The sequence below is a fragment of the Diadema setosum genome, chromosome 8 (assembly GCF_964275005.1).
Source record: "Diadema setosum chromosome 8, eeDiaSeto1, whole genome shotgun sequence".
Classification (NCBI taxonomy): Eukaryota; Metazoa; Echinodermata; class Echinoidea; order Diadematoida; family Diadematidae; genus Diadema; species Diadema setosum.
Window position 1 is genome coordinate 229,250 of NC_092692.1, and position 12,984 is coordinate 242,233.

The 12,984-nt window shown below is 38.3% G+C and overlaps 1 protein-coding gene across 1 annotated transcript in view; it reads left to right on the forward strand.

Annotated features, from left to right (window-relative positions):
• The window catches only part of LOC140232377 (uncharacterized), a 207,881-nt gene that overhangs the window by 88,191 nt on the left and 106,706 nt on the right, over window positions 1-12,984 (forward strand). Inside the window, exon 4 of the mRNA XM_072312503.1 lies at window positions 5,309-6,101. Within this exon, the coding sequence (XP_072168604.1) occupies window positions 5,309-6,101 (793 nt within the window). The remainder of the gene's footprint in view (window positions 1-5,308; window positions 6,102-12,984) is intronic.

Sequence of the window (12,984 nt, forward strand, 5' to 3'; positions counted from 1 at the left end):
TAACTCGCTCGGGTGACTCACGCATACCGCTAGGGATGATTGACCTTGTATATGCATAGCACTATATGCATTACAAACTGTGTCAAAAGGGTAAATGACATAGCTGAATTCACGGACATGTTTTGACAGAAACTGAGACATTGATAGGAATGTGAACTTGAACATTGTTTCAAAAACGGCTACGAAACACAACAGTAAGTGCATACATATGTATGCATTGTACATTGAAAAAAATCTATTCCACGACATTACTGAGTGAACCGGAGGTTACGCCTGAACTAACACTGCCACCACCTGTACTTTGGATTTTTGTGTTACCGTAAACAAGCAAAATACAAGCAGGCATACCTCTAAAAAAATGTTGACTTGACTAAGCTTGAACCTTAGGGCGTACAGTCAAATTTAGTATATAGAGAAATGCTGTATGAGTAACCTTCGACAAAGAAAAAAATAAAGAAAAAGAGAGAGAGAAAAAAAAATAAAACATTTCCGACGGGACTCGAACTCCTCGTCCTCCAGTGTGGCATTATGAACATGCAGTGCGCTAACCAATTGAGCCACACGGCTCTCCCGACTGTCGGACGTGAAACTTAGGTCTACATTATGATGAATACGAAAATTCTTCGTCTTGATTCCATTCACAACACAGATTTACTTTGATATTAAAATTTTTGCCCTGATAAGGGTGTCTGATGGATATTTCAATGCCAAATTACGAAGATGTGTTATCTATGCTAAAACAAATTTGACTGTCAAATTGAATAGAGCAAAAAGCAAACGTGCCCACGTATGTGACCATGCATTGTTGGGTGGTGTATCCAATTACCGGACGCTTTTTTTCGTGGCTTTGAATTCCATACTCAGAGGATGAAATTTCGGCTAAATATAACACCACTCATTCACGGATTCCTGGAAATTACGAATTCAGCCTACTTATGTCAATTGTTCGCTCCAGTTTTTAGAAAATATGCTTCAAACATACCCCTCTAAAAAAGTTGTCTTTTTGCGCGGTGCAAAATCGCATTATATTACAGGACACGATTTTCACAATGAAATAATCAACGTCTTTCACACTAAGTCCTTGCACCGGAATCACAATTCATCCCGCAAATCACCGTACATATTCTCACCGAGCAGATGACAAACCAAAAATCGGCAAATGAGGCGCAAATTTCGTATTTTACTGTAAAAATCAAAATGTCTGTCTTGAACATTTCGAACAGTTCACACAATAAAACCTTGTGAGAAATTGACAACACCACAACTTCTATTTTACGTGCTTTGTCTATGGGAGCTGGATGCGCGGATGACGAGTTGCGGGCCCCTATAATAGCACACAACTATTCTGCATCGTCGCGTTTGAGGACGATAGCTACAAATTTCCGATATCGATCAGTGAACTTTTGGTTCTATTGGAATCTTCAGCATTTTTCCTGTATATGAATGAGATTTCATAGAATTTCAGTCACGAAATGTGATTCAAACATGCATAAATATTAACTATGACGAGGTGCGGGTCACTTAACAATAAATTTGAGGTAAAATGTTAATTTTTTCGTGTTTTTACATTTTTATGTGCCGTTTTTTGCGATTTCAGTCCACACAAAGTTCTGTGAGGCTAATCTACGAAGTCTCGCGCATACAGAATGTCAGATGATTTTTGAAGGAAGGTGTTTGCATGGTGTAGTACATAAGATACATTCGGTTTGCGTTTCACCACGTATAGTCCTTAGAAGGACTGTTGGAATGACAGGAGAAAGATAGAAGGAAAAGGTCGGATGAGAGGTGAGAAATTGAGTAAGAGTATTCTTTCTGGAGCCTGTGAGTGTAGTCCTGAAAGGGACTGTGAACCAAGGAAAATAGAAGAGTGTAGGAAAGGACTCAACGTTTTGGACAGTTCCTACACTCTTCTATTTTCCTTGGTTCACAGTCCCTTTCAGGACTACACTCACTCCAGAAAGAATATTCTTACTCAATTTCTCACCTCTCATCCCACCCTTTCTTTCTATCTTTCTCCTGTCATTCCAACAGTCCTTCTAAGGACTATACATGGTGAACCGCAAACCTAATATATCTACAGAATGTCATTAGAACGCAAAAATGTGTGTGTCCGGTAATACTATGGTGTCCGGTAATACCATGCTTGCCTATACAATGTATTGCCAGCAGGGAATACATCTTCAAGTAACTGTGATTGACTGTGATGGCGCTATGCAACTTCTCGCAATGGGCCGGGTTGGTTCGATCAATATACCGTTGCAAAGATAAATCGGGAATCGTTTCATCCAGATTCCATTCTCATTTTCAGTTTGAAACTACAGAATTGTCAACATGATGTGGATATTTGAGAAAATAAATTGCATGATTTGCATGATTACTACAGCTTATTGTGTCAGCCACAATATACGTAAGTCTTAGAAGACATAGAGCAAAATCAACTGAGATACAGGTGCTAGAACGTTGTCAAGTCAATGCATGGTTGTGAACAAAATCACTGACCTCCCATAGACATAACACATAAATTTGGCTGATTTTGAGTCTTTGTCTTTAATCTTTATGATGACGTCATCAAATTTCAAATTAATGACATGGACTTGAAAGGAAAATGTTCAATGACATGGACTTGAAAGGAAAATGTTCAAAGTACAACATATCCGAATTTGGAATAATATTGAGTTAAATAACAGAGATATGCGCAAATGAATGTCAGAAACAGTACCTCAAAAAAATTAATTCCACTTTTTTAATTTCAGATGACGATATGATGACGTCATCGAGTTTATGCTTTTGTAATATGCAATAAAAACATAGGATTGCTGGACATTTTCAAGAGTTATGGCGAAATAAACAAAGACATGTTTTTTCACTATACTTGCACATAGACGCACGCGCGGATGTTTAACTTTGACGCCAATGCATTCCTTTGTTACGGGTCAAAATCGATCAAAAATCAGTGGATATTGTTACTTAACGTATCAGGAATCCAAAATCAGTCCAAAAAAGTGCATTTTCATGTTGCTTGCACGAAAATGAGCGGACGGACATGCATGCGCGGAATTTTTTGAAACGCTTGAAATTGTCTGAAACTTTGAGAAAACAGGTCAGGAAGTCGTTTTGAGCATTTTAAATTTTTGACGCTTGCGTCATGATGACCTGGGTAATTAGCATAGTACAGGACGATTAGTCGTGACTTGAACTTTATGTCTACCGAAATTGATGAAGAAATGACATTTAGTTATGAAGTTATGGTTGATTATGTGATATTGTCTGAAAATCACAAAATGGCGCCTAGATGACGTCAGAGATATGTTATTGTCATGAAAATGTTATTTTCGCTAGATATTGTCATGAGATATGTTGACTGAAAATTTCATGTTATTCTGTCATGTCATTGTTGAGATATACACAACACAAAATTGTCCAGAAAGAAAGAAAGGAAGATTTTGACAAACACAATAGGTGATACGCTGATAGCGTATCACCTAATAAAACAACGTCCTGCGGGACTCAAACTTCTCGTCCTGCAGTATGGCATTGTGGACATCCAGCGCTTACCGATTGAGCCACATGGCTCACCCGACTGTCAGTTGCGAAACTTTGGTTTATATAAGACAGATGAATACGAAAATTCTTCGTCTTGATTCCATTCACAACACAAATTTACTCTGATATTAAAATTTTTGCCTTGATAAGGGTGTCTGATCGATATTTCAAATGCCAAATTACGAAGATTTGTTGTCTCAGGTGAAACATATTTGATTTTCAAATGAAATAGAGCAAAAAATCAAACGTGCCCATGTACGTGAACATGCATTGTACAAGGTACTGCCAGCCAGGAATACATCTTCAAGTGCTGCAATTGACAGTGATGGCGCTATGCCATTTCTAGCAATGGGTCGGTCGGTTTGATCAAGGTGTAAGCAGCTGCGTAGATAAATCAACAATTGTTCTTTGATGGCGCTATGTAAGTTATAGCAACGGTTTGGTTCGATAGATAAATCAGGAATCGTTTCGTCCAGATTCCATTCTCATTTTCAGTTTTGAACTACAAAATTGTCAACATGATGTGGACATTTGAAAACATAAAATGCATGATTACTACAGCTTATTGTGTCAGCCACAAAATACCTTAGTTTTACAAGAAATGGAGCAAAATCAACTGAGATAGAGGTGCTGGAATCATTGTTAAGTCAATGTAAAGTTATGAAAAAAAAATCACCTTCCATAAACATAACACGTAAATTTGGCCAATTTAAAGTCTTTACCTTTAATCACAATTTCCAGTCTGATGACGTCATCAAATTGCAAAACAATGACATGAACTTGAAAGGCATATGTTCAAAGTACAACATACCCGAATTCGGAATAATATTGAGCTAAAACAAGAGAGATACCAGCAAATGAATGTCAGAAACAGTACCTCAAAAAATTTAATTCCCCTTTTTTTAACTCAGATAACGATATGATGACGTCATCGAGTTTTCCTCGAAATATTGATACTTGAAATGTTATCTACAATTCATACGCTTTTGTTATATGCAATAAAAACAAAGGGTTGCTGGACATGGATGCGCGCGCGGAATGTCAACTTTGACGCCAGTGCATTCCTTTGTTAAAGGTCAAAATCGATCAAAAATCAATGGATATTGTTACTCAATGTATCAGGAATCCAAATCAGTCAAAGAAAGCGCATTTTCATGTTGCTTATGAGCGTGAAAACGCGCGAACTGCTTAAAATTGTCTGAAACTTCGAGAAAACCGGTTGAAAGTCGATTTGAGCATTTTAAATTTTTGACACACACGTCATGATGACCTGGGTAAATTGCATAGTACTGGACAATTAGTCGTGACTTGAACTTTATGTCTACTGAAATTGATGAAGAAATGACATATAGTTATGAAGTTATGATCGATCATGTGACATTGTCTGAAAATCACAAAATGGCGCCTAGATGATGTCACAGATATGTTATCATCATGAAAATGTTATTTTCGTTAGATATTGTCATGAGATATGTTGACTGAAAATTTCATTTTATTCCGTCATGTCATTGTTGAGATATGCTACTCACAAAATGTGGCAGAAAGAAAGAAGAATAAAAAAAAAATAAAGGAAGATTTTGACAATCACAATAGGTGATATGCTGATAGCGTATCACCTAACAAGAACAAATAAAGAAATGAATTAAATAGATAAATCTATAAATAGATCAGTCTGGTATCCTTGCAGTTTCTTCACACATTGTATGAGAGAAAAGTATACATTATAAATGTTTGCCCACGATCTTCTTCTCTTGAACGGCAATAGGAGAGTGAGATGCAACCTGTTCCTGTTCCAGCTATTACTCAGGACGGGGCTGCTTCACTTCAAGGATTACGCACATCTCTAGGAGGAAGTCTATCTAATGTCATGCTACCAGGGTTGGCAAACCCAGCTACCACCACACCAATCCTCTTAAATGCACCAAGCCCTACCACAGTGGCAGCACCATTCTTCTTCAACCAGAACATCACAACAGCAACAGCTGGTGCTCCCCAGATTTTTGTTAATCCCAGCACGAACATGCAACCAAATACAACATTCTTATTAAATGCAAACACACCTGGTGGTAACATGCAGACTTTCTTCTTGAATCCAAATATGGGTGCGACAGGAGCACCATTGGTAGTGCAAACTCCAGTCACCAACACCGCCTTCCTTGTGAACTCAAGCGTCCTTAACACAAGTCCTAATACACTGTTTCTTACACATCCAAGCTTGGCAGGATCAAATGGAGCTTTAATGCTTGCCACAAATCAAGCGGTAGCACCACAAGCACCGCAAGTAACCATGGTATCAACCACACCTGTTCAGACTGTCTCCGATTCATCAAGTGAAATCAAACTGCAACAGGCTCCAAATGCTGGTCTCAATGTTCAAACATTACAAATGACATTACCATTGCCAAGCACAGGATTAGCACATGTGGAGACACCACAGAACATTGTTGTTCAAAATGTGGAAGGCAGCAATGAGACAAGTGAGTCACTTGAAGAGGAATTACAGCAAGCTGTGGTGGAAGAGAGCTCTATCATGGAAGGAATGGAGAAGAACAAAGACAGTAAGTCACTTTCTTTTATTGGAAATTAATTGTATGGCTAAGGTGTCTTCTAAGTTCTATCTTCAATTTGTTAACCCCTCTGCCATGAAAGGGTGCATGTGCAGGAGGCATTATGTTGTTTTTGTTGATTATTGTTTTTATATTTCTTTTGTTTTTATTGCTCTGGTTTCTTTTTTTTTTTTTTTGCTCTCTAAAGTTAGAAATAAGATCTCACAGGAAGTTTTTGATGGTTTCAACATGTTGTAATGGTACATTATCTGTAAGCCTGCTAATTTTCATATTTAATTTCACTTGACATGGTAGAATGCCAGATCAGATGGTGTTTTGTTATGTTGGACTGTTTTATGCAGTATCTTTAAATATCAAACCAGATCTATGGACCATACCACTCCTCTGTGAGGTCATTTTTCCCCCTTCCCCTTTCCCTTTCATACCTGTATATTTCAATTCACTTTGACTGATTACCACAAATCTAATATGTTCTCCCAATTAGCAACTCTACCCCGCTGTCATCTGGTAGTGAATACAAAGTCTCTTCCACCTGAGCATTTCTTTAGCTCAATTACTCTTAATTATCCCAAATGAGAAATGAGTCTGTACACGAATGCCAGATGTACCACCTTCAGCATGTAAATGGTTTGTTCCCCTTCTCTCATTTGTTAAAGCATGTATACAGACAAAATTGCTGCATTACACCAAATTGTACAGCTTATTTTTAAAGCTAGATGTGAAGGTGATGAGAGTCTTTAAAACATCTAGTGTCATAGTTTGACTTTCTTTATTCATACCAAAATCCTTTGGCTTGATAAAAGTTACAAAGCTTATAGATAACAGTGACACACACTCACACACGCACACACATGCAATTTCCCTTTGTTTTATATCTCAGGGATTGTACACAGTTTGTCTGAATGTGTCCAAATTTTGTGTGCATGTTTCAAAAAAACTTTGAGTCAATATAATGCCATCTTTATGGAAATGAAGTTCAAAATTGATGTCTTAAAAGCATAACTTGAAGGAAATATGGCCGTGAAGACATTTGGTGACATTGGTTTTAACCATAATGCCCACAGACATTTGCATTGTTAGCTCACCTGAGCCAAAGGCTCAAGTGAGCTATTGCGATCACTCTTCTTCCGGCGTCCAGCGTGCGTAAACTTTTTACATTTTCATCTTCTTCTTGAGAACCCCATGACCAACCTTGGCAGGTAGCATCCCTAGGGGTATAAGATCTCAATTTGTTCAAATGGGCACCATGGCCCAAACCCCCTAAAATCAAGGAATCTTAGAAAATCTTCTGCTCTAGATCCAGAAGTAATAGGGATTAGTTAATACTATGAGTTAGTACATTGATGACTGTAGTTTCAAGTTTGTTCATGGGGGAATCAGGGGTGCCCCCCTTGGGACCCAGGGGAGGGGGTGGGGAGGGGTCCTAATGGGGCCTAAATTGTACATTTTCATCTTCACTTTGAGATCCCCATGTCTGATTTTCACCAAACTTGGTAGCTAGCATCCTGAGGGGGATAGGATCTCAATTTGCTCAAATGGGCACCATGGCCCACCTGGGGGCCCCCAGGGGGCCCAAACCCCCCAAAATTAAGGAATCCTTATAAATCTTCTCTAGAACCAAAAGTGATAGGGCTAAGATAATACTATCATGAGTTAGTACATTGATGACTGTAGTTTCAAGTTTGTTCATGGGATTGGCGGAATCAGGGTTGCCCCCCCCCCCCCACCCCCCTTTGGGACCCAGGAGAGGGGATGGGGATGGGTCCTAATGGGGCCTGAATTGTACATGTTCATCTTCTTTTTGAAAACATCATGATGAATGTTGACCAAACTTAGCAGGTAGCATCCCTAGGGGGATAGAATCTCAATTCCTTCAAATGGGTACCATGTCCCTCTTGCGGGGCCCCTAGGGGGCCCACCCCTCCCCCCCCCCCCCCCCACATTAAGGAGTATTTAAAATCTTCTACTCTAGAACTAGAAATGATAAAGTTAATACTGTGAGTTTGTACACTGATGACTTTAGTTTCAAGTTTGTTCATTGCAGATCCAGGGCTGCCTGCCCCCCCCCCCCCCCCACCCTGGAGTTGGGGGGGGGGGGTCCATATATGCAGACCTAAGTTTCCAATGTTCTCAAGTAAGAGTGTGCAAGAATGCATGGAAGGTGAAATTGCGATACTCAGGTGAGCGCATGACCCCTGGGTCTCTTGTTCTGTATCTCGGGAAAATTTTCAAATGTTAACAAATTTACATATGAGTGACAAAACATCATAAAGCGAACAAAAAGTTGCACACCCTGATTTTTACATGAGAACTAGAAATAGGTGAAGTGAGTATGAGTTCAAATGAATATTTCACTTCATCAAATTACCTTTAAATGCTTTATCCAAGAAATGTTAAGATTGGAGTGCTTGATCATAAGTGTGAAAGTTCCACAGGCATTTTCCCCATTTTTACCACATAACCATGCACTCCAGTACACACATACACTAGCAAACACATACACATACACATATATACAATGTACACAATGACACATCCATGTTCTTATTTTTACGTACACCATGTAGAAAAACATGAATTTGTACATACATGTACTGTACTATGTATGCACACCCAGAGGAGATGCACTAATGACAGCTTTTCAAAACATTACATGTAAATACAGCCATATTTTGGACACTCTATGAAATGGGTGTTTGGATGACAGTGGTTGGTGCTCCCCTTCCTTAATTGATTCTCACATTGTTCTTGACTTTATTTTGTCCAGGAATGCATGTTAATACCACTATATTTTTCTGTTGACCTGCTTCAGTTTCAATTACTACTGGAGTAGTTTGTATGATTATCAGGTTGAAGGTCATTGGATTTCATCTGGCATTGATAGTTATAGTTGTTTGATATCTCTTTCTTCCTTTTGTTTTTCCAAATCAAAACAGCAATATCAAGAGGAGATCTACCATGAATATTGTAAAGCTATATGTTGACAGACTAGATGTTTGACAAAGTATGGTGAATTGGATTCTGTCTTGGTGTTTTATGCCTTCAAAATGGAGGCTGAAGCTGTGTTTGTAGTTTGACTCATGACTAGTAGTGGGTAGCTATGCATTCATATCTTATGCAGATCACACACAAATAAAAACAGGAAATATTTGTGATAGTTGAAAGAGCTAGTGCCTTCTACTTCAAATATCTAAGACATAAGCTTGCTGGTAGTGCAATAAAGAAATACAACTAAGTAACCAATTGGATTGATATATAAAGAGGGCTGAGTTGATTGATTCCATCAAACAATTGCACACAAACTAGTTACTGTATGAAAAGCATTGAATTGCCAAAGTAAGATTCTATTTGTTAGTGGTAAAGAAAACGTGACAAAAGATATCTACTTGAGAGTGGGAACAACCCTTACATGAAAGGGAGATACATGATGTCCACTCACTGCACTGCTGCTCATCAACAAGTCCTGACACAAATTGCATTGAAATTTAATAAATAAAGCTGCTAAAATCTATGATTTCTTCTTAATCATTCTAAGACACTGTAAAAGTGGAGAATTATACTGTTCCTTACCAATGATTTTTGTCTCACCTTTGTAGTGGAAGCAAGATACATAAGCATCACTTTTCCATTGTCATCTTCATTGATGGCAGTGGCTTCATTTACAATTTTGTGTGCTCTTTCTAACTTTCACAGCTTTGAGCTATGACCACTAAACTCACACCACAGGTACATTACCTAGAGATGCCAGTCAAGTTCAAATAGCAATGCAGTTCAACAAGGTCAAAGGTCAAAATGTTGATGAACTTGCCCTGATAAGCACTGTACTCACAGTTTTGTGGTGTACTCTCAATAACTTTCTACAGATTTGAACTATGACCACCAAACTCACACCACAGGTGCTGCACATAACCTAAAGATGTCAGTCAACCATTTGAACGTATGGGTGAAGGCTGACAAGATGTGAATATGCTCATAAACAAAAGAAAACCATTCCATTTTTTGTTTGTGTAATAGTGTGTATCATTGCAACTGAAGTGCATACTCTGAGCTACATACCATTTGAGGTGGGTGAGTCTGCATAATAGGTGCTTAAGGTATTACAGTATTATACATAGCAAAACTGTTTTTCAAATCCCTGGAAGTAAGGTTGTATGATCGAAAGAGCAGTAAACTTAAAGGAAACCAAAAGCAACACGCTTGCTTGGAATCTAGTGTCTTTTCAGCCTTGGTCCAGGAGACCTGAAAACAAAACACACCCTGCTGTCTGTACTGATGATGACCCAAGCAGATGCATATATTCCCTGGGGTAGATGTGGGGAGAGCCAGTTACATCACAGCGGATACCAGTGCACTAGTAGCACGTTCTGTGTAGGCAGGGGAGGCGTGATGACAAAATCAGGTCAATTCAGTACAGATGGCACTGCTGTGGTTAAGGCTACTGCTGGTTTATCAGACAGAGATATTGTATTCATTTTCCTTCTCATTCAAGTGGTCTCTTGTCTATACTAGAAATGTCCAAGATTCCATCATTTTCTAGAAAGATAAGGCCTCGTTAGTTCTCTCTCTAGGCCTTTGCCACCTATTCATCCCACCAAAAATAAGAGGAAACTTCATATTACTGCTTGTCTGACTAGTGATAGAATTCAGTGGTATTTGTTTCGTTTATGAGAAGTCAGTGTTATGGCTTATCCATGCCTTTGGACACAAGAAAATAAAAATCAATAATATCGCGTTCTGATGAAACTATTCTATAAGATATCACGTGAGATCCTGTGATTGTTGTGGTAAGAAGCTATGTTTAAAGTCTGTTGCCATGGTTGATGTGCCCCTTTCCTAGAATGAGTATCAACTCTGACTGATGAGAGGTAAGTCTGTGACACCATTATTAAATCTCTGCCTGATTAGATAGGACAGGCCTTGATGAATTTGTGACTATAGCCCGGAATAGCAGTACCCAGGCCAACATCAATTAATAATGATTCCTTTTTCTTCTGCAAAGTCGTGTAGTCTTTCCACTTGCATTTTTGTCCTCCCATAAATCTACATGTACATTGGTGGCAAGACTAATAATAATAATAATAACTGGAGAAGCACTCTGAGAGCGCAGACCTCTGCCAAGCGTGCAGCTCATTTTCCACCACAAATCTTGTTCTTCCATTAGAGCTGATATCAGTAATTTCCACCCATGCGTACTTATAGCATTGTGTGCTGAAAGTCGCCCGATTTCCCAATATATTGTAGAAGCCTTTGTTACGTCATAAACCCTCAGCTGCACGGCACGCCTCGCCCTAGCAGAAACTAGAGCATGCAATTTAGTGCGCGCATACAAACCTCGAATACACGCAGCCTGAACTCCCAAGTTCATTGACCCTACCTGCCAAAATATAAAAAATCCTTCATAAATTCCCCAAAAATTTTCGGATCACTACCAAAAGTTAATCGTTTGTTACTTGTGTCATTCTCAACCTTCCCTGCAAGTTTCATCCCAATCCGTTAACTACTTTTTGAGTTATTTTGCACACAGACAAACTAACTAACTAACTAACGAACAAACAAACAAACCAACGGTAACGAAAACATAACCTCTTCCCTTGGCGGAGGTAATAATAGTGGCTACTTGTATAGCACACAGGTTCACTTTTCAGTGCTCATGGCACTTCAAAAATGAAAAGATATATATACATGCACATGTTCAAACATGTCAGCAAAGAAGAAAATGAAAAAAAAAAAAAAACAAATTCATACCAAATAAAGAATACAACATATACCAATTAAAAATGCAATATTGTTCCGAACATTAATGTCATACAACAATTACAGTCCTCAGTGTGAGAGGAACAGATAAGTTTTAAGTTTGGATTTGAATGACTCTGTAGATGACAGTTCCCTTAACTGAATAGGTAACTGATTCCCCAATTTTGGTCCCATAATGGAGAAAGCATGATCACCCCCATCCATGTTTTACTCTCGGTGTTTGGAGTAACAATGCATCTGATGATGAACGTAGACTTCATGTCAGATTGTATTTTTGAATAGAATTACTTAGGTATACGGAGGAAAAAGAATGAACTAAATGATGTACTAATAACAGAATCTTGAAAATAATCCTTTTTTCTACAGGTAACCAATGTAAGGAACGGAGAACTGGTGATATTGAATCAAACTTATTAGTAAAAGTTAACAATTAGGCAGCTGAATTTTGCAACCGTTGAAGTTTTGTGACATCTTTTTTTGGAAGATTACACAACAATGAATTTAAAAAATCCAACCGAGAAGAAATTAAAGCATGAATAAGTATCTCAGCTGCAGATTTAGACAAATATTTCCTTATGAAACTTAAATTACGCAGCTGATATCGAACATTCCGCTGAATTTTAGTTACATGACTTCAAAATGACATTTCCTGATCAAATATGACACCTAAATTACGGGCTGTTTTTGACGGAGTAATGCAAGTGCTACCGATGTTGACATGACATGATTGATAATCAACTTTACTTAATATATGCTTTGAGCCCAATAACAAAAACTCAGATTTATCATCATTTAGTTTGCGGGCATTGGATGTAAGCCAGATTTTCAGGTCTTGCAAATATGCTTTGAATTTTGCAATGGCAGATGACAATGAAGACACCTAGTTGGTTTAAAAGACAAATAAAGTTGTATATCATCCGCATAACAATGATAACCAATACAATGCTTGCGAAATACTTTACTAATTGGTTGCTTATACAGAGAAAAAAGTAGAGGGCCTCTGACAGAACCCTGAGGTACACCAAACTTTGTCATAGTTTCACAAGAGGTAGAATCACCCATTTTAATTCTGTAATGAAATTGATTTTTATGCCTCCGCCACGAAGTGATGCTGGAGGCA